This window comes from Vulpes vulpes, chromosome 16, assembly GCF_048418805.1.
Source record: "Vulpes vulpes isolate BD-2025 chromosome 16, VulVul3, whole genome shotgun sequence".
In the NCBI taxonomy this organism is placed as follows: domain Eukaryota; kingdom Metazoa; phylum Chordata; class Mammalia; order Carnivora; family Canidae; genus Vulpes; species Vulpes vulpes.
In genome coordinates, this window is record NC_132795.1 from 57,234,697 (window position 1) to 57,256,632 (window position 21,936).

The following is a 21,936-nucleotide window of genomic DNA, read 5'->3' on the forward strand; positions in this document are numbered from 1 at the left end:
ACCTGGAGGACACCATGCTAGCTGAAGTCAGAGAGAAAATACCCTATGATCTCACTTACATATGGAATCCTGAAAAAAAAAAACAAAAAACAATAACACCTCAACAGACACAGACAACAGATAGGTGGTGTCAGGGGTGGGGCTGGGGAATGGCCGAAATGGGTGAGAGGTGTCAAAGGTGCACACCAGCTCTAAAGGACGTCATGGGATACAACACCCCACACGGTGACTGCAGTTGCTAACACTGTACTGAGCATTTGAAAGTAGCTAATAGAGACCTAAGATTTTCCATCACAAGAAAAAGAACTGTGTAATGATGGATGTTAACCGGATCCAAAAAAATAAATAAATAAAGGAAATGGAAGAATAAATGAAGGCACATCGTCAGGCACAGGGAAGTCCAGTGCCACAGCCAAGGCCGCACAGCTGTGGGGAGCCCCCCAGGAGCAAAGAGGCTCACAGAATTCCAGCACCTCTGCTTCTTAGCCACATCACAGCTCTAAGGCCTGGTGGGAACCCATGTCCCCAAATCCCAAATGCCATCAGTCTCACCACACGGCTCAGTCTGCCCAACTACTTGGCTCCACTTATCCTAAACACACCCCTACAAAGCAAGTGTGTCATCCTTTATGGCTCAGGAAACTGAGGCACAGAGAAGACTGGTGAACCAGCCAGTCCGAGGCAAAACCACGGCTCATGCCCACCCTCCAAGCTGCTGGGCAAGGGTGGAGGCAGGCTGACCTCCCGCACTCTACAGAGTGCTTGCATGCATGCTAGCTCTGGTGGCATTCTCACCACCGCCAGCAAGGAACTGGCCGCATCCCCACTGACCAGTTCAGGAACTCAGAGAAGGAAAGGGAAAGAGCCTGAGTGGCCGATGCAGGTCAGAAACCCGTTCTGTCTGACTCCAGGGCCTGTCCTTCCCCCACACCTGCTTTGCCTTAAAGGCAACGTGGGGGTGGCAACAGGCTCCCTGGCACAGAAGCCCACAGGCATACAAACACACCACGGCTTTATTATTTCAACAAACTCCAAAAGTACATTTCCTGGAGCTGCACCAGAAGCAGACACCCAGAGGCAGTGAGGCGGGCAGGGTGCTCCTTCCACCAGGGCAGGTGGGGACCCCTCCACCCAGGAGGGGCATAGCACGTGGAATGTCCAAGACAGCGGTGGGGAGGCAGAGGCTGGCGCCATTTGGGCGGTGGGACGCAGAGGAGGCAAGGGCAAGTCCACGGGGCAGCAGGGCTCACTTGAGGCGGTAGAGGACCTTGCGCTGCATGCGATGCTGGATCTCGCCCCGTCGCAGCATGAGCTGCAGGACCTTGTGGATGGCGTGTTCCGGGTATTTCTGTGGACACAAGGCCGGATGCAGGAGCATGCCTCCCGAGGGAACCCCAAAACAGCCTCTGGCCCACCCACTGGCCCTGCGGAGCCCCAAGGGAACCCTCATGTCCTCCCCACTTGTGGAGAACCTGCTGGTTTATAAAAGGCCTTCACAACTGTCTCCTTTGCTCCCAAGAAGAGCTCACATGTCCTGAGCACCTATGGGGCGAATGTCACCTCACCCGGTCCCCACGCAGCTGTACTGCAGTTATGCCCATGTTATAGGGGAGGAGCTGAGGCACACAGAGGCTAAGTCACCCACTCAAAGTCACACAGCAATTAAGTGGCAGAGCTGGAACTGTCAACTGAGTCCACGGACTCCAGAACCCAACTCTTGACCCCTAAACCTCTCTGGAAGCCTCGGTCTGCTCACCTACATGGGGCGTGGGACCACCTACTGCAAGAAACTGCTGTAAAGACTGAAACCGGATGATGCACATGAAGAGGAGCTGAAACCAGCAACTGATGGATTGTTCCTGTGGTTTTGATGACCACAAGCTCTCCACGGCATCCGGAAGGCCCCACCCCCTCTCTGGGGTCCAGAGCACTGTCCTTCGAGAACTGCACGGCTCACCCTCCAGCTCTGCCCCTCTCATCCCATAAAAGCCAGGCAGTGGGGGAAAGGACAGATGGGGGAGCCTGGGTGTATCTCTACGAGAACGCCAGCCCCTGTCCTCTTCTCTAATGGGACAGAAAACCACCTCCAGCCCAGACTGAAGCAGTCCCTAGGGGACGAACGACAGGAACCACTGCCCCATCCTAATCCCAGGCCCGTCTGTTGAGCAACAGGACACAGGTGCCAGGTGCATGAGGACCAGGCTACAGGAGCTGGCAGGAAACCCCCAGCCCCACTACCAGGCCCCACTACCAGGCCCCGGGGAAGGCGCACCTGCTTGGTAAAGTCCTGGATGATGCTGTGCTCTGACACCTGGGAGCCGATGGCAAAGCGGCGCTTTAGCTGCTTCTCGATGCGGCTCAGAAGCTCCTGGTCCTCCTGGCTGGTAAAGCCCTCCACCCCTATGGGCAAAGGGAGACAGGTGGGTGGGAACAGGGTGCCCATGGAACTCAGTATGCCCATGGTGGGAGGCCTGGGGAGACAGGGTCCCTGAGACAAGAAAGGTGGCTCAGAAGAAAAACTCAAAAGGAGAAAAACCTCAAGGAAGGGGAGGAGCTCGCAGCGTAGGCCTGAGCAGATGGCTCATGAGCGCCCCGAGTCAGCAGACAAGGCCCGCCTGTGCTGAAGGATGTTCCAGGCAGAGGGGATGGCAGCTGCAAAGGTATGAAGGGAAAAACCTGGCTTTGTTCAAAGCCCAGTCCAGGGGCCAGGGACAGGTTGTGCTGTGATTCTGGGAGAAGCAGGCAGTGGAGGGCTCTGAGGAGGGACATGAGCTAACTGAGTATGCTGGTAATGCAGGGACCCAATCCGGCTGGTCAGGCTGCCCGGGCAAGCAGGAGGCTCCTGACTTCCAACTACTGTTCAGGGTGAGTCTCTCCTGCTGAGCACGGCCTGCCTACAGATGCTGTGGAGTTTCAGCAGAGGAGACAGTGCAAAGCCCCTCAGAGGGACTTCAAGGCTCCAGGTTCAAACGGGTCTACATGGCAAACTCCTACACAGGCTGCAAAACCTAACTCAAATGTCACTGTCCCAAATCACATGTGCCCTCTGCATCAGCATTCCAGACAGCCCTCTGTTCACCAATGTCTCACCAGACAGAAATCCCCTCCAGAGCAGAGAGCAGAGGCAGCCATCCCCAAGGGGGGAGGGTAGGGGTGATCAGGCCCTTCTCACCACCCCAGGTCCCAGCCACTCCGGTCCTGGAATCTGCCAAGCCTGCACCCTCTGTGGAGGCACAGCATTGAGTCTTCCCTCTATCTACCCAGAGTTCTCTGGCCCCACCCCCCAGGGCCTTATGTCCTCACGTTGCACTAATGCCTCCATAACATCACCTCCTCAGAGACAGACGCCATCCTGACCACCCCCCCTCCATGGGGAGGCATCTTCTCCTCCCAACACACCTGGCCTGCCACAAACCCCCACCCCACTCCCTGCCACAACCCCCCCACCTCACTCCCTACAGAGCCATCTGCCTCTGCTATCTCTCCCCTCACTCAGAATGAGGCCCACAAGGTAGGGACTTTGAGGTCCCTTCACTCTTAAACCACGACCCTTGGAATGGTGTCTGGCAAACAGGACACCCACACGTGAAGGAATGAGCCCATTCCAGGAGAGCCTGCTCAAGGCCGAGCTCCAGGAGGGCCCCCTCAAGGCCGAGCTCCAGGAGGGCCTGCCACAGGCCGAGCTCCAGGAGACCCTGCCACAGGCCAAGCTCCAGGAGAGCCCGCTCAAGGCTGAGCTCCAGGAGAGCCTACCACAGGCCGAGCTGCAGGAGAGCCCCCTCAAGGCCGAGCTCCAGGAGACCCTGCCACAGGCCAAGCTCCAGGAGAGCCCGCTCAAGGCCGAGCTCCAGGAGGGCCTACCACAGGCCGAGCTCCAGGAGAGCCTGCCACAGGCCAAGCTCCAGGAGAGCCCGCTCAAGGCCGAGCTCCAGGAGGGCCTACCACAGGCCGAGCTCCAGGAGAGCCTACCACAGGCCGAGCTCCAGGAGAGCCTGCCACAGGCCAAGCTCCAGGAGACCCTGCCACAGGCCAAGCTCCAGGAGAGCCCGCTCAAGGCCGAGCTCCAGGAGAGCCCCCTCAAGGCCGAGCTCCAGGAGGGCCTGCCACAGGCCAAGCTCCAGGAGGGCCCGCTCAAGGCCGAGCTCCAGGAGGGCCTGCCACAGGCCAAGCTCCAGGAGACCCTGCCACAGGCCAAGCTCCAGGAGAGCCCGCTCAAGGCTGAGCTCCAGGAGAGCCTACCACAGGCCGAGCTGCAGGAGGGCCCCCTCAAGGCCGAGCTCCAGGAGACACTGCCACAGGCCAAGCTCCAGGAGAGCCCGCTCAAGGCCGAGCTCCAGGAGACCCTGCCACAGGCCAAGCTCCAGGAGAGCCCGCTCAAGGCCGAGCTCCAGGAGGGCCTACCACAGGCCGAGCTCCAGGAGAGCCTGCCACAGGCCAAGCTCCAGGAGAGCCCGCTCAAGGCCGAGCTCCAGGAGGGCCTACCACAGGCCGAGCTCCAGGAGAGCCTACCACAGGCCGAGCTCCAGGAGAGCCTGCCACAGGCCAAGCTCCAGGAGACCCTGCCACAGGCCAAGCTCCAGGAGAGCCCGCTCAAGGCCGAGCTCCAGGAGAGCCCCCTCAAGGCCGAGCTCCAGGAGGGCCTGCCACAGGCCAAGCTCCAGGAGGGCCCGCTCAAGGCCGAGCTCCAGGAGGGCCTGCCACAGGCCAAGCTCCAGGAGACCCTGCCACAGGCCAAGCTCCAGGAGAGCCCGCTCAAGGCTGAGCTCCAGGAGAGCCTACCACAGGCCGAGCTGCAGGAGGGCCCCCTCAAGGCCGAGCTCCAGGAGACACTGCCACAGGCCAAGCTCCAGGAGAGCCCGCTCAAGGCCGAGCTCCAGGAGACCCTGCCACAGGCCAAGCTCCAGGAGAGCCCGCTCAAGGCCGAGCTCCAGGAGAGCCCCCTCAAGGCCGAGCTCCAGGAGGGCCTGCCACAGGCCAAGCTCCAGGAGGGCCCGCTCAAGGCCGAGCTCCAGGAGGGCCTGCCACAGGCCAAGCTCCAGGAGACCCTGCCACAGGCCAAGCTCCAGGAGAGCCCGCTCAAGGCTGAGCTCCAGGAGAGCCTACCACAGGCCGAGCTGCAGGAGGGCCCCCTCAAGGCCGAGCTCCAGGAGACCCTGCCACAGGCCAAGCTCCAGGAGAGCCCGCTCAAGGCCGAGCTCCAGGAGGGCCTACCACAGGCCGAGCTCCAGGAGAGCCTGCCACAGGCCAAGCTCCAGGAGAGCCCCCTCAAGGCCGAGCTCCAGGAGACCCTGCCACAGGCCAAGCTCCAGGAGGGCCTGCTCAAGGCCGAGCTCCAGGAGGGCCCCCTCAAGGCCGAGCTCCAGGAGACCCTGCCACAGGCCGAGCTCCAGGAGAGCCTGCCACAGGCCAAGCTCCAGGAGAGCCCCCTCAAGGCCGAGCTCCAGGAGGGCCTACCACAGGCCGAGCTCCAGGAGGGCCCGTTACAGGCCGAGCTCCAGGAGACCCTGCCACAGGCCAAGCTCCAGGAGGGCCTGCTCAAGGCCAAGCTCCAGGAGGGCCCCCTCAAGGCCGAGCTCCAGGAGAGCCTACCACAGGCCGAGCTCCAGGAGGGCCCGTTACAGGCCAAGCTCCAGGAGACCCTGCCACAGGCCAAGCTCCAGGAGGGCCTGCTCAAGGCCGAGCTCCAGGAGGGCCCCCTCAAGGCCGAGCTCCAGGAGGGCCCCCTCAAGGCCGAGCTCCAGGAGGGCCCCCTCAAGGCCGAGCTCCAGGAGGGCCCCCTCAAGGCCGAGCCTGAACCCAGAATAGGATCAACAGGGGTCTGACCCACACAGGCCCATGGGTGGAGAGATTGCAGTCCAGCTACGGAACCACACCTTGGCACCCTGACCCAGCCCCCGAGTGCCTGTCTTCTGTGTGCCCATCCGGTCTCTGGGGGCAGCTGGACACAGAACAAGGAAAAGAGTTCTGGAAGCACTCAAAATCGTTATGAGCTTAGGGCAGGAATGCTATCCCCGACAATGATAAAATCACAGTTCTTAATCATTAACAGAGCCAAAAGGATCATGTTCAAGGGTCTGGGGGGGAACGTTGTGGCTTCTCATCAGGGAGGAAAATGGAGGGAAAAGGGCCAAGCGCAAGGGAGGTAGTTCAGAGATGCTGGGCCAACGCACAGAAGCAACACAGGCTCCCAGGCTCTGGGGCACTGCCTGGCCCCCCCAGGGCACCAAGCTGGGACCTCAGCGCGGCCGAGTCCGTGTCCCAGGGGGTCCGCTCACCTGACAGAGTGCCGGACAACGCGGCGTCCAGCGTGGACACCTGGAAGAGCCGCAGAGCCTCCTCCACATCTGCCTCTGTGGCAAAGGGCTGCAGCTTCATCTTGCTGAGGGCCTCGGCGATGCGCACAATGGCCTCCAGCTGCCTGTGGGAGCCACGGGTGGACTCAGTTCACGGCCTCGCCCCGCCCAAGGGAAGAAGGCCGCAGAAGAGACTGCTGCCCTTTCCTCCTTGGTGACGGAACCCCGATTTTGACTCCGGTATGTGGCACCCAGCTAAGACATTCCCCAGCCTCCCTTGCATCTAGACGTGTCTATGCGACTAAGATTCAGCCAACAAGTTCTCAGTCCAAACGTGTTGTGGGGATTTCAGGAAACATCTTTAAGGAAAGATGGGCCCTTCTTCCCCTTCCTCTCCTGTCGCCTGGAATGCAGAGGTAATGGCTAGAGATCCAGCAGCCATCTATGAGGATGAGGATGAGCCCAAGTTGCTAATGACACTGAGGAGCCATCACACCAACCCTGTACCACTTACCCTCAAACATCTTTATGTGAGAAGTAAATTTTCAATTAACTGACTTTACTTTTTTGAGTTTTTTCTTTTTTCTTTTTTCTTTTGAGCGTTCCATTACTTACAGCTAAATCCACTTCTAACTAATCCTACTAGAAACAGGATCCAGCCCAGGTAGGCCCAACCTCCTACCGTATAAACTCAAAAGAATGAAAAGTTAAGAACTATGAAAACTGAGGTCCAGAGAAGGAAAGGAATTTCCCTTCAGTCAGAGTGGGCCAAAGTCTAAGACCCAGGTCTTGAAATCCCATGACCAGGCCCTTCCCTCACCCCCAGGCTTTCCTGCAATGAAGGAAGCCAGACAAAATTCAGAAAAAACAGGTTCCACGTTTCTTCAAACTTAAAACAAGCCAAGAAATACATATCATCAGGGAGGCCACTGCTGATACTCCCCCAAGCTGACCTGACCAGCAGCCCTTATTACGGGCCTGCACAGTGGTAATAGGGGCCCTTGGCCCCGGGCTTGCTGGGCACATCCTGCTGTGTAAACTGAGGCCCGTCCTGCCCACCTGGGTCCAGTCCCCTGGCCCCTACTCACCGCACAGTGATGGGAATGTTGGAGCGGCGGTCGCTGTCCCTCTCATGCTGCCGGGCCCCACTCCGCATGATGATATACCGGTTCTTCAGTTTCTCTGCAGCCTCTGCTGATAGCCGGGGGCCACACTTCCTGCAGGATGGGGGAGCAGCTGCCATTGGTCCAGGAAGGAACCTTGGGACACCCACTGTATCCCCAGCCAAATGACATCACAGATTCAGGACAATGCTCAGATCACCTAATCCCACCCTCCTCCTAAGGATAAGAAACCAGGCCAGGAGAAGGGAGTCCATTCCCCACAGCCACCCAGGACCTGGCATCAAGGTGGGGTGACTCATACCCAGGGCCAAGCCCCCGAGGATGTGGCCAAAAGGAATTGTGACGAAAGGAGATCCCCAGGTGGCTCAGGGGTTTAGCGCCTGCCTTCAGCCCAGGGTGTGATCCTGGAGTCCCGGGACCAAGTCCCACATCGGGCTCCCTGCATGGAGCCTGCTTCTCCCTCTGCCTGTGTCTCTGCCTCTGTGTGTGTGTGTGTGTGTGTGTGTGTGTGTGTTTCATGAATAAATAAAATCTTAAAATAATAATAAATTTTAAAAAAAAGGAATTGTGACAAGGACTGCTGGAGCAGGAGCTGCTGGGCTCATCACTGCAGCTGGGGGGGCGGGTACTTAGGGACCCACCTGACTACAGCACCTCATCTCCCGCAAGAGGGGCCCTCGAAGACCCCCACCCTCAGGTTTTATCTCCAACAAGAGACAAGAGAGGCAGAGGTGCAGCTTCCCAGCACAGTGCCTGGGTTCAAATCCTGGCTCTGCTACCTTCCACTAACGACCTTGGATGAGTCACTTAACCTCTTTCCCTCTGCTTCTCCGCCTCAGTCCCACCTGTACGATGGCTTACTACAGCACCCACAAAGGCTTTGGGACAGGGTTAAGCTCATTCACACGTCACTCACTCAGAGGACCACCTGGCACTGAACACTGACTATATGCGGGATCACTATTACTGGCAATTTGTGAGAAGAACGAGAATAGAAGTCGCAGCTGCCATTTCCTGAATGTTTCCTCAGTGCAGGGCTGCACTGAGCACTCAATCATCTGTGCAATCCTCACAAGAACCCTAGGTCACACCAGTCCAGGGAAAGAGAGGCTCAGGGGCCAACCAACTTGCCCAAGGTCACACAGTGGGGCAGACGTCACCCAGAGCCCACGCCCACAGGGTCCCCATTGCATTACTGCCTCCCTGCACGTAAGAGTCCTGGCGGGGCTTCGAGACCTTCTAATTCCTACCTTCTCATTTTAGCAACGGGGAAACTGAGGCCGGGAGCCACCGCGTGACCTGTACAAGGTCAGATAGGAGCAAAGCCCAAACCCCAAAAAGGGCCTCATGTCAGGCATCCTGTGTGAGAAGCAGGCCCAGGCTTCTAGGTCCCCTCCCACCCCGGGAGACTCCCGCAGGGCCTAGGTCCAGGACTCACGCTCGGCAGTAGGCAATGAACTTCTTCAGCTTGGTCAGGTCCACCTCACCCTCCACAGCCTGGGTCTGGGTCAGCGCACTCACGTGCAGAGTGATGACGTGTTTGGCCAGCATCTAGGGGGGCCGAGGGGACACTGGGTCAGCCCGTGGGCCCTCCTGAGCCAGCATCCCCACACAAGTTGAGCAGGCAGGGAGGGTGGAGCTGGAAGGGCCAGAACCCACGGAAAGGAGGCCCCTCTTTTCTTGCGAGCTGTGAGCTGATTAGACAAAATCCCAGAGCTGCCAGGGCCTTATCTGCCACCAAGAAGAGAGCAGCTGGCTGAGACTAAGACTGGCAAGGGAGGCAGAGACAGAGCTCAGATACTGAGCCCGGAGAAGGGTGGGCCTCACACCCCTAGCCTCACTCCCTACATAAGCCACTCTGTCCCTTCCAGAAATGTTCTGGCCAGAGCTGGGGTTCTGTTACTTGCAGAGTCCAGTTCCCTTGGATGAGTCCAGTTCCCTTTTGGATGCAAGGGGCTGGGCCCCAGGGAGGGAATCATTTACCCAAGTGCAAGCACAGCACCCCCAGGAGCAGGACTCTGGACCCCTGGCCCAGCATTCTCTGCAGCCACTGCCCCCAGCTGCCTGTTAACAGGCAGATCTGATGGGCAGGACTTAGCACCAAGGCCCTTGTTTACCTGCCCTCAAAACCACGGTCCCAGCCTGCTCAGGACTCACCACATCCCTCTCCTCATTGTGTTCATCCTTGACGATGAAGATCATGTCAAAGCGGGACAAGATGGTGGGCATAAAGTCAATGTTGTCCTCTCCCTTCGTCTCATCCCATCGACCGAACACCGAGTTGGCGGCAGCCAGGACAGAGCAGCGGGAGTTGAGGGTGGTGGTGATCCCGGCCTGAGAGGGGGAGGGAGGGGAGCAGAGGACAGACATGAGGAGCCAGGGACATAGCCCTCCGTGCAAACATGCGCTCACTGCAGCACGCCAGGTGGACAGACACCAGGCCAACGGATGTTAGGCCGACTGCTGCCACCAGCGGACATGGGCCAACAAGCCCCAGCCCTAGGTGCATAGAGCAGCCCAAGGCTGGGGCCCAAGCACCTACCCCCACCCCCGGCCCTGTCCAGCACCCTCCCCATGGCTGGGCCAGGCTGCATGGCAGCCACGCACCTTGGCTATAGAGATGGTCTGCTGCTCCATGGCCTCGTGGATCGCCACTCGGTCGTCTTCCCGCATCTGTGTGGGGCAGAAATGTCTGTGGCACCCAGGCGAGGGGACAGGTGACCAGGGCAGCAGAACACCACGCAGCTACCAGTCCCAAGACCCGACACTACACCAGGCCCACGGCAGGAGCTAGGTGGCCTCTCATCCTGCTGACAATAAGCTGTGTGGGCCTGGCTCTCCTATCCCCCTCTCGAGATGTGGAAACTGAGGCTCAGGGCAGCCCCGGTGGCAGAGCGGTTTAGCGCCGCCTGCAGCCCAGGGCGTGATCCTGGAGACCCGGGATCGAGTCCCACATCGGGCTCCCTGCATGGTGCCTGCTTCTCCCTCTGCCTGTGTCTCTGCCTCTTCTCTAGCTGTGTCTCTATGAATTAAAAAAACAAAAAACAAAAAAAAACCAAAAACAAAAAACAAAAAACAAACAAAAAAAAAAAACTGAGGCTCAGAGAGGTTCAACTACTTCCCTCTAGTAACAGGCCCGGAGACCCAGTGCTGGTCTCCAAGTCAGAGGTGGTTGCTGCTGTCTGAGCACAGGAGGCCACAAGCCCAGCCCCACGACTACGAGGTGCTACCCACCTTTCAGCCGCCACCTCACCATCAGACCCACCTTGTCAAACTCGTCAATACAGACAACTCCACCATCGGCCAGGACCATGGCACCGCCTTCCATGATGAAGTTCCGGGACGAGGGGTCCCTCATCACTGAGGCTGTCAGGCCAGCTGCACTGCTGCCTTTCCCAGATGTGTACACCTGGGCGAGGGGAGGGAGGTATCAGGACTCAACCCAGCTCCAGCTCCAGGCCCTCACCCCAGAGAGTCAAGGGCTCAGACTGAAGTGGCTCACCCAGTGTCACGCACCAAAGCTGGCTGCAGAGCCCTGAACAGAACCTGTACTCCTCCCTCAGGTGGAAGGCAGTCCTGGCACCAGTCTGGTCACTAGGTTCTGACCAAGGGGGAATCCACATCCACATGGTCATCTGAGCCCCACCACAGCCCTACGATGTAGCGCTCAGGGGCCCAGCTCACAGGTGAGCCCATGGAGGCCCACAGGAGAGGAACAACCTACTTCCAGGTGGCCTTAGGGCTGGGATGGGGACTCCCAACCCCTAAGGAAAAGGCTCTCCCTCCCCAGGCCCTTCCTCTTTGTGCAGACCCACATGCCCCACACTGCCACTGTCCAAAGTGAGGTGAGCTTATGGTGTAAAACACACACGGTTTTGAACTTAGTGCTTAAGAAGAGAACGTAAAGCATGCAATGGTATTTATATTACACTGCACACTAAAAGAGTTAACACTTCAGATACACTGAATTAGAATACGAAGATTTATTTCCTCTACTCCTTTTAGTCTTTCAGTGTGGCCACCAGACACTGAAAAACACCCCACGGTGCAGAGTAGAGCTTGTGTGTTTTCATCAGACAACCACCAGAGTCCACACCGGGCATCTCCCCTCTCTGACCAACCCGCGGGCCATACCTCCCACCGGCGCAGCCCTGTCCCCCTGGGTCAGCTTCGTCCCACTCTGAGCCCCCAGACCCACTGACCACAACACGGAGGACCCCGCCTACCATACAACTGGGGTCACATCCCTGTGCTCGCACTTACTAGCTGTGGGATCCCGGGCAGGAGTGACCTATTCTGTGCCGTTTCCTCTTCCTTAAAAGGCACCACAGTACCCACCATGCAGTGAGCGGAGCATGAGGCCAGCACATCTATGCGATACAACTTGCTCAGGGTCCACAGCCAGCTAGCTCCTGGCCAGGCTGAGACCCAAAGCCATGCTGCCTCTCAAGCTACACTCCACCCACCACCCCAGATCCACCCATGCCCGATGGCCCCCTTCCTCCACTCTGTTCTGTCCTGACCATGACCAACAAGAATAAGGAAGAGACTGTGGGGGGCCAGCCCCCAGAAGGCCCAGGGACCCCGCAGCCCTGCCCGCAGCCTGCCTTCCCACAGGGGCAACCAAGCAAAACAGCAAGGCCCAGGCACTCACCCCGATGGGAGAGCACTTCTCCACAAACTTCAGCAGCTGGGACTTGGCCGTCCCGGGGTCCCCCAGCATCAGCAGATTGATGTCTCCTCGGCGGGTGAGTCCGTCGGGGAGCCTGGGGGAAGACAGGCAGGTGGGCAAGGATGAGACTCAGGCCAGTCATAGGGCGAGCTGGCAGTCGGCCCCACAGCCTGCGCCACGAGCCTCAGAGCATCGGGCAGGCAGGGGCTCTGGGCTGAGACCCTCCTGCACAGCAGCCACCATGTCCCCTGCCTCGCCCGTAGTAACGTTGGAGGAAACAGTTTGTCTCCAGGGCAGGGTCGGCCAAGGACAGGACACTCAGGGCCAGGGCACACAGTGTCTGATCAAACATCCCTTCCTCTGAGGGTCACCATGAGGACTGGCTGGGTGTCGCACACACGAAAGCGCTTGCAAGAAGGCCAGTGCACAGTGAGGACCCCGTATGTGGAGGCTGCTGGTACGGTTATCGTCCTAGCTCCACTGCTTTCTAGTTTCAAAAGGACACATGCTGTCCTACAAGTGCTATGTCCTTTCCTTCCCTGTCGCCAAGGAAACTTGGGCCCAGAGAGGTGGTATCTCTCACCCAAGGTCACACAGGAAATAAGCAGCAAAGCAGAGATTTAACCTCTTGTCTCCAGACTCCAAGCCCAGAGCTCTCCCCACTGCATCTGCTGGCCCCCTCCCCCAGGCTGCCCCTAGCCCAGGTCACGGGATCCCTCTGGGTAGGAGAGCACGGACTGGCCATTAGCGGGTTGACAGCAAGGCTGGATGCTGGAGAAGGGGCCGGGAATAGCAGGCAAGGCTGAGGGTCCTGGGAAAGTGAGAACATTCAAGTCTTGAGCTTCAGCAGCTCCCTCCATGGGCCAAGCACCCATCCCCTCCCCAGACCTGGCAGTACTGAACCCCCACCTCTTTCGGGAACCCCCAAACAGCAAGCAGGCGATGGCCTTCTTCATGTCTGTGCCCCCAAAGATGGACGGAGCGATGCTCTTGGAGATGACCTCGTAGACATTGGGGAGGGCGGCCAGGCGCCGGAACTCCTCCTCTTCCTGGGGGGTCACGGCCCCTGCAAAGCTGCGGCCTGGGTGGGTGGGCCGGAGAGGGAGGGCATGTGGGTGCTGTGTGAGGACACCCGGCCAGCATGGTCAGGGCCCCCTGTAGGTCAGGCCCCAGAGCCTGGCCAGCACAAGCCTAAGCTGGTTCTCGGGGTCCAGGAAGGGAGAGGAAGAAGGGTGCTCTGAGGACCTGGAGGGCTGGACCCTGGAGGCTCCCAGGTACCACTGGGAAGGGTGGGCAGAGGGAGACAGGGAGGCCCAACGATAACCCAGGGGAGAGACAGCAGCGGGGCTGGGCGTGGGGGCTGGCACAGGCAGGGCCCAGGCCCCACTCACCGGAGCCATCTGTGTCCACCTGGATGCCCAGGACACGGATGTAGGAGCTCCGGATGCCCACACCCACCCTGTCGCGGCCCTTGCTGGTGGTCAGGCCAAATTTCTTGATGGAGTAGATGCCCATGATGGTGACCCTGTTCCCAGGGACAACCTTGTCACACAGGTACCTGAGGAGACAGGGGGAGGGGAAACAAAGATTAGAGCCTGCTGGGGACAGCGAGTCCCTGACCATCACCCACCCTGTCACCCTCACCTCCCGGGCTGGCCCCAGGCCTCTCCATCCCTCGGGGCCCCCACGCCAAGCACGCATGGCCCAGGTAGGACACTGAAGACCAAGGCTGCATACCGCCGTTGGTCGCTGTGGTGGCCTTGACCCTTCCCTGCCCTCAAGGACTCATTCGTTCTGCCAGTTGGGGCCACAGGGCAGGCTCAGCGCTAGCCCACCCAGTCTTCAGAAGCCCCATCCCCATCTTAGCTGCTGCGGACTCATCGCAGGGCTCCCCTCAGCCACCTTGGGAAGCCTTCCTCCACAGGCCCTCCAGCTTCTCTGCAAGGGTCACCACCACCCCCCATTTCTGCCTCTTCGGGGCTCCATGAGCTCAGTCAACTCATCCTGCCTCTGGACTTCCAGGTCGTCTTTTCAAAACTAAGATGCTGAAACAGAAGTCTCTGAGTCCCTCCAGTCAGAACCGCAGTGCAGCATGGAGGGGACCCTGGGGGCACGTAGCTGCACTCTTGCCACTTAGAAGCTGTGTGGCCTCAACAAAGTCACCGCACCTCTCTGAGCTTGGGGGTGTGGGGAACAGTGATAAAGTGATCGGACATGCTCAAGAGAGGACACAGACCCAAAAGTGTTCTTTCCACGTGCCAGAAATAATTACATCCCACAGAGGACTGTCCGTGGGCGTCTTGTCACAGTTCTGAGAGGACTCTGGGGCACCCTTCCCACGCACCACTTCTTAAGTCTGGACTACAAACTGTGTGGAGAATAACCTAACAAGCACCAAATACTTACTTAACTTGTATCAAGGGCCTATACAAAATAGGCTCATTTTCCAATTAACATCTCCCAGCAGCCTCACTAGAGATTAAGGGCTGTCGTTGAGCCCACTTTACTGATGAGGAAACCGAGCCTTCTCCAGCTCATGTAACTCACCCGTCTGACTTCTACACGCACAGCTGCCACTGATGACGCTAAGGAAGCCTATGGATCCACTCCCCAGGGAAACACACGGCACCACAACACCAGCACATATGTCCAGGTGTGCAAGCCCAGGTGAGGAACAACCCCCACAGCTACAAGCCTCCCTCCCAGGTGGCCCTGAGGGGACCAAATGCTAGCCAAGCACCCTAGCACCATCCTCCTTCGGCAGAACCCGAGGAAGAATGCTATCAGAGAGCCTGGGACACGGGCGGGGCAGGGGGCTCTCTGAGCTGCAGGGACCCTCCCAGAAGAGCCCAGGCTCAAAGCTCTCGAAGCCAGCCAGTCCTTTAGAGTTCCAGGCCCTTGTGTGCATGGTGGGGCTCCGGGCCCCCGCAGATTCCAGGAGAATGGGAAGAGATGGAAACAGATGGGAAGCACCAGTGTCCCTGTGAACAAGTGTCCAGAACAAGCCGTCCTCTCCTCCCACCACACTCACCAGCCACAGCCAGGGCCACCTGCCCCCAGGGATGCCCACCCCACCCCACCTCACCTGTCACAGTAGAGCTGCATGTGTCTAGGCATCTCGCCATGAGGCACCGCGTCAGGCAGCTCCTGGAGCTTGAGCGTCTGGAAGTCCACACACTTGCACTTGTCAGGCATGATGAAATAGGGGTCCAGGGGGCACTTGGGGCGCCCAGCCTGATCCCTATAGGGTGAAGGAGAGAGGGTCACTGGAGTTGGGGGACAAGATCCAGCCAATGGCAAGTTTAGGATTCTGGGAGTTGCTGGACAAGGCCCTTCAAAGGAGGGGGGGACCACAGACCAGGCCTGGCTCCTCCATTAACTTAAAGGACGCAAACCACACTCTCAATTCCCGTAAGGCTTGGTGTCCCCACAGGTAGCTCACCAATGACCTCATGAAACCCCCACTCCAATCCCAGGAACTCCTGGTGAGGGTCTGGGCACGTGGAGACCATTCTCGGGGTCTAGGCCTCTTCTTACCCCCATGTAATGAAGTCACAGTTCAATTACTCTAGCACTGTTACAGCAAAGCACCCACTACATGCCAGACACTGTTCAATGGGCCAGGGGACATGGCAGTGAACATTTCAGTGGGGTAGACTGAAAAAGCCAGCTGCCAAATGGCTGCAGGACAGAATAACAGTGGTGCCCCATGCTGTCAGGCAGGTGGGTTAGAGTGACCAGGTATGCGTGCACCATGTGTAAGATGGAGGCCTGGGGAGGAACCTCTGGGAGATGACATAAGAGAAAGCGGACAGAAGTGAAAATGAGGACTGTGGAGGGCAGAGGGGAATGTTTGGGGCAGAGGAAATAGCACGTTCAAAGGCCCTGTGCCAGAAGTATGCTCAGCAATCCCAGGAACCGGAGGGATGAAATGAGGCTGGGCCTAGAGAGAGGGAGGACAACCAGAGGCCAGAAGAACCTGGGAGTGGGTCCTGGAGGGTCGTGTGGGCCAGGACCACGCCTAACTTTGGGTGACATAGAAATGACTGGGTCACCCGCAGGGTAGGCACCAGCTGCGGGGTGGAGAACAGCCTGGAGGCTGCCCTGGCAAGCCAGTTTGCTTTAGAAGACCCCAGATGGACTGTCCCCTGGACTGCTTCTCCCTCCCAACCCTGGGGTCCCCACAAAGGTTGTGTGGGCATCCTAATGCGAACAGAACTCACCAACGAAGGATACTACACCTTGTTAGCAGCCCTGGTGCCCAGGCCTGTGCCACCCCCGCAGGGCACGCCCCATGCTGCAGGCCAGTCCTCCCCACCCCCATCTCCCTCCAGACGTCACTCCCAACAGTCACTGGGCCCGGCAAGGCCCACTCACGTGTTGCACTTCCTGGGCAGGGCATAGCCCTCCAGGCCCGGGCGCATGACAATGTTATTGAGTGTGTTGCGACAGCTCCGGCACTGGATAGAGATGCGGGTGGCCTTGGCACGGACGCCAGACGCTGAGATGATGATGCCAGGGATCTTCACCAGGTGTGACATCATGTCCGACTGCACAGAGCCACCAAGAGGTGGTTGGTTAAAGGGAGACAGGGATAGCAGATATGATGTGATAAAAATCTCTTCCTAGGGCACTCAGCTGGTTCAGTCAGAAGAGCATGTGTTGGGGCAGCCCGGTGGCTTGGTGGTTTGGCACTGCCTTTAGCCCAGGGCATGATCCTAGAGACCCGGGATCGAGTCCCAAGTCAGGCTCCATGCATGGGGCCTGCTTCTCCCTCTGCCTGTGTCTCTGCCTCTCTCTCTCTCTCTCTCTCTCTCTCTCTCAGGAATAAATAAATAAAATCTTTTAAAAAAAAGGGGGGGGGGGCACATGTTTTTCAGAAACAAACTACAAAGATGCGAGTGTCCTGGCACCCCAGAATCCTGAGCTGGAAAGGATGGGTTTCAACCCCTCCAAGCCACCCCGACAAATGATCCTTCTGGGGAGGTCTCCTCCCCATCACAGGAAATCCACCACCTGAAGCAGGCCAGGTATAGCCTTGTTCCTTGAAGCACGCTGTGTCCTCCAAAATAAGAAGTGTGTCCCCGGGGGAGCTGAACCTTGCCTCTCTAACCAAACAGCTCCCCCCATAAAACAGGTCCAACGGATGCCACTTCCACAGAGAGGCAAACGTGACATGGAGCTTGATTCCAGAGTCACGGAACCCCTCCTCAGTGCTGGGAAGGCAGAGGTAAAGCTGACAAGCTCCAGGGTCCACCACCCTGCTTCTGGAACAGACCTGCCACCGTGTGAGCCAAAGACGGCTTGACATGGGCCCCGAGAGATCTGCATGATGTGGGGACACAAGCAAAGACCAGAGCATGGCCCTGGGGGTGCAGCACATGATGAGGAGGTGCCATTAGCTAACCGGGTGACCCTGGGGCCTGTTGCAGAGAAAGCTGAGCACAGGCACGTGCTGCCCTAGATTCTAGCAACAGCCCTATGACAACTACCACCATTCTGACCATCATCACTTCCTGCTCGCTGCTCTCCTGCCTATTTTATAAATTTTCCACATGACAGTCAGAGAAGTCATTTGCAAACGGAACTGGTCCATTCGACTTAAACATACACTGTCTTTCTACTGTGCTTCATAGAGGATCCAAGCTCCTTCCCTTGGCTAGAAAAGCCCTGGCCCTCTGGCCTCTTCCCTCCGTTTCCCCCTGCCCTTCCTCCAACCCTCACCCATACTGGGGTCCGGCCACCCCGGCTGCTTCTTGTTCCTTGAAGCATGCCACCATCCTACCTCAATGCCTTTGCACCTGCTTCTCCTTGAGCCTGGAAGGCTCTTCCTGAGGCTGTCACACCTCTGACGATGCATCACTCAGACTCCCTCCAACATCACTTCCTCAGAGGCTTCCTTCTGACCACCATCCACCTCCCTCAGCCACTGTCATGTTTACCTCGTTCTTTTCGTTCCTTCGCGACTGTACCCGGCTCCTGAAGCCATCGCCATGTCCCTTACCTGTCTCTCCCACCATAAGCCCCATGAGAAGCCAGTCCCAACTGTCTATAGTGAGGGTCTAGCCCAGCACCTAAGCGAAGCAGCCTTCAGTATTTGTCGGTTAGAACAAACACCTGGATGACAGACCGGCTCTGCCCACCCTGCTTGCCTCCCAATCGTTCTCTAGCCACACTGGCTTGTCCTTCAACACGGCCTTGAACATAGCATGCCCTCCTTGCACTCAGGCTCTGCAGGAGCTGTGCCACCACCTCCCTGGAGTGCTCTCCCAGCTGTCTGCCCCCCTGCTTGGCCTTTGCTCAGGTGGTTCTCCACCAAGGAAGCCTTCTCTGCACCCCCTGACTTCCTCCACTGCGCTTACGATCATCTACAACCATCATGGGTGATACTCTGGTTTACTCAGGGTCCCCCTGCACACCCCTCAGGGTGGGGGGTATAAAGTCCACAGGAACAGGAGTTTGTTAACATTGTTTCTCCAGAACCCAACTCAATCCTCTGCCCACAGAAGGAGCTTGGTAAACATTTGTCCAATGAGTTAATTTTACAGAGGAAGAAACAGGCTCAGAGGTCTGGTGAGCTGCTCAGGGTCGCACAGCCGGCACTCAGGTCTGTCTGTGTCTGAAGCTCCTATGCTCCGTGCAGCGGCCACTGTCACCCTCCCCCCAGCCTCTAAGTGGACCCACCTTGAGGCTACGAATGCTGGACGGACTGGCGTCTGACTTGAGCATGACCTGAATGTCCTGGAGCACCTCCTCCCCTGTGGGCCGGGGCCGGGTCACCTCATCAGCCACCTCCTTTGCAGCATCCTCTAGCTGGAGAAGAGGAAGGCGACACCGGTTAGTGACCAGAGCAGGGCCAGCCCTGGGGGATTCAGCTCCCTGAATGGGGACAGGTTCCCACTCACCAGCTGCAAGTGCTCGGCCGGCTGCTTGTACAAGTAGTCAGCCAGGTCCTCGTCGAAGCTGGCCAGGTCCTCCATCTCCACTTCGACCCAGTACTCCCCCAGGTTGTAATGGCGCTTGAGCTCATCCCTGGAGTGGGCAGGTGGCAAGGTGGAGGCAGGGCGGGGAGCAGAGAAGAGGACATCAACACTGGCTGAGGTGCACCTGCACCCTCACTGTGCCCACATCATCACCATCGTTGCTCCTACTCCTCTTCCAGAACACACATCAACTTCCAGGTGGTTCTGTGATATAACCCTGTGGAGGATCCCTGTTTCTCACAGAGGCATCCTCAAAAAACAGTTCTGTTTAAACACTCCCCAAGACGGCTAAAGGATATTTCAACACTCAGACAGGGCTGTGTGCACAGGTCACTTTGGGATGTTTTGTTTTTTTCTCCCTGCAGGACCCCCTGGAGCCTTTTACTTTCTCTCAGAGGCTACCAAACCACAAAGCTCAAACCTGGAGACAAGATGGTAGAGACTACCTTGTTGACCACCAGATGGACTTCTACAGAGCATCCATCCCATGGGACTACCATCCCAAAATGCACTTAGGGACACTGACCTACGCTATGCAGAGCCCTCTCTTCAGCCTCATCTCAGACCTTAACCCCTTCGACCTTATGTCCCAAAGCCACATGCAACGGCCCACCCTGACCTAGAAAGCACTTTACTATAACAGACCACCCATAACTCTCCGCCCAGGCAGGCAACTGCTTCTGTAGAGAAGGCCCTCCATATCTGAAACTCTTCTCAGCTGGGGGCCAAAGGTGGGCTCCTCTGGAGGCCCTCCCTAACTCCCCTTTGCTATTCTGCCTTGGAGGCAACTGTCACTTTGTAATTTATCTCTTGGCCTCCACACCTTGACCTCACTGACTTAGGAGCTTCACTGACCACTGACGTACAACCTTCTAAAGAGCAAGCAACAGGACCTCTTCGTATCTTAGTGCCTAGCACAATGCCTGGCACACACATGGTCAATGTCAGCTGATACATGAATAAATGGAGGCAGAATTGCTGACACTCGTTTACTGATGACACGGAGACCGTTACCTGGAAGTCACTCAACTAATAATTTCATGCCCATGTCTGGACCCACAGATTCAACTCCTCTGCATTTCAAGGTGCTAAGGTTAGAGGCTGGGCTTGCCAATGGCTATATAATGACAAAGAGCAGGTTCAGTGGGTAGCCCAGCACCTGGAACAGTACCTTTGTGCCTGGCAGACAGCAAGTGCTGATCAACAGAGGCGGCCAGACTGGAAGGAATGCCTAAGTGAAATTAAATCCTGACCATCACCTTCACCTTTTGCACCCATAGAGGGCTTGAGTTTACCAGGCATCAGAGACATGACACAGAAAAACAAGAAGTGAACAGCAACCAGTCCTAGATAAAGAACCAAAGGGCCCAAGGAAGTTCTAGCTGATGGTTAGGGGCCCCGGGGGGTTTTCATCAAAAGTACAAAACCAAATGCGACCCGGGAGTGGCCCGGATGAAGCTCTGCTGGGACCCAAATCCTCAGGCCTGAACAGGCTCCTTCACCTCTCCGGGGCCCTGTCCCCATCCGTGCACTGGGGCACTAACGGGCTCAGAGTGCACACGCGTGGCCACAGCGGCGCCTGCTCCGCCGCGGGGAGGGGGGGTCTCCAGCTCCCCAGCTCCCCACCTCCCCGGGCCGCACCTGTATTTGAAGGTGAAGCCGGTGCGGTCGGTGCCCACTCGGTACTGCCGCAGGAACTCCTTGAAGCGCCTCTGCAGCTGCGATTTGCGCGCCTGCCCCTCGTCGGCCGCGGCGTCTCCCCCGAAGCTGTCGCTGTAGAAGATGCCGGGGTCGTCGAAGCCGGACATGACTGCGCCTGGCACGGGGACGACCAGCTGGAGCAGGCAGGGGGCGGCGGCGGCCTCCGCTCGGAGGGAAGGGGCGGGGGACCGCCGCCCGCCCAGGACACCCTGCCCACCCCGCCGCGCCCTCCTGCGCGGACGCCCGCGCACGCCCCGGCCCCCCCGCACCCCGGCCCCGGGTCTCACCTCGCCCCCCCCGCACGCCCCGGCCCCGGGTCTCACCTCGCCCCCCCCCCCGCACGCCCCGGCCCCCCCGCACCCCGACCGCCGGTTCACCTCGCACCCCCGCACCCCGGCCCCTGGTCTCACCTCGCCCCCCGCACCCCGGCCCCGGGTCTCACCTCGCCCCCCCCGCACGCCCCGGCCCCGGGTCTCACCTCGTCCCCCCGCACGCCCCGGCCCCGGGTCTCACCTCGCCCCCCCCCGCACGCCCCGGCCCCCACGCACCCCGACCGCCGGTTCACCTCGCACCCCCGCACCCCGACCCCTGGTCTCACCTCGCCCCCCCGCACCCCGGCCCCGGGTCTCACCTCGCCCCCCCGCACGCCCCGCCCCCCCTGCACCCAGGCCCCGGGTCTCACCTCGACCACCGAACGCCTCGGACCCAGCACACGAGCACCTCCGCGCCCGCCGCCGCCTTTCGCGGGAAAAACCAAGCGCCGCGTCAGGGCGCCGCGGCCGCTGCACCCTGATTGGGTCCCCGGGGGCCCGCAGCCTGCGATTGGGCCGCTCTGCGCCTGCGAGCTCCGCCTCCCGGACCGGCCTCCGAATCCGATTGGCTGGTGTCTCGTGACGTCAGGTCCCAGGCCTTCGCCGGGCTCCATCTTGCCAGGCTGACAATTTGGCGCGAAACTTCTGAGCCGGGAGGAAGTGGCGGCGGCGGAGCTGGACGCAAAGATGGCGGAGGGGCGGCCTCCGGGCCCGGGCGGTGCGCGGGGGCCTCGCCTGTACCCCCCGAGCCTTCCCACAAGGCCGAGCCCGGGGCAGGACCACTTGGGGGTTCAGAAGCTGTGGGTCCCGGGGGGAGCCCGCCGCCCCTCCCCGAGCACCCCCCGCCACCCC

The 21,936-nt window shown here is 59.0% G+C and overlaps 1 protein-coding gene across 1 annotated transcript; it reads right to left on the reverse strand.

Moving 5' to 3' along the window:
* Positions 1 to 995: 995 nt before the first annotated feature.
* On the reverse strand, positions 996 to 21,705 carry MCM5 (minichromosome maintenance complex component 5). Its single transcript, XM_026010955.2, has 17 exons — positions 21,456 to 21,705; positions 20,714 to 20,888; positions 18,995 to 19,121; positions 18,774 to 18,902; positions 16,467 to 16,639; positions 15,175 to 15,330; positions 13,481 to 13,647; positions 12,999 to 13,170; positions 12,072 to 12,183; positions 10,683 to 10,826; positions 10,025 to 10,090; positions 9,575 to 9,751; positions 8,856 to 8,968; positions 7,382 to 7,510; positions 6,276 to 6,418; positions 2,273 to 2,400; positions 996 to 1,348 (listed from the first exon to the last, which is right to left on the reverse strand). Exons 2-17 carry the CDS (start codon positions 20,878 to 20,880, stop codon positions 1,247 to 1,249), a joined length of 2,205 nt encoding a protein of 734 aa, XP_025866740.1. The 5' UTR covers positions 20,881 to 20,888; positions 21,456 to 21,705; the 3' UTR covers positions 996 to 1,246.
* Positions 21,706 to 21,936: the final 231 nt, after the last annotated feature.

Bases quoted from the DNA above. Each gene is read 5' to 3' on its own strand.
- MCM5 (XM_026010955.2), bottom strand. From the start codon at position 20,880: ATGTCCGGCTTCGACGACCCCGGCATCTTCTACAGCGACAGCTTCGGG. The intron at 15,331-16,466 runs GTGAGTGGGCCT...TTCACCCTATAG, and splicing joins CTGCCCAGGAAGTGCAACAC to GGATCAGGCTGGGCGCCCCA. The intron at 10,091-10,682 runs GTGGGTCTGATG...TGCCCCACACAG, and splicing joins GTATTGACGAGTTTGACAAG to ATGCGGGAAGACGACCGAGT.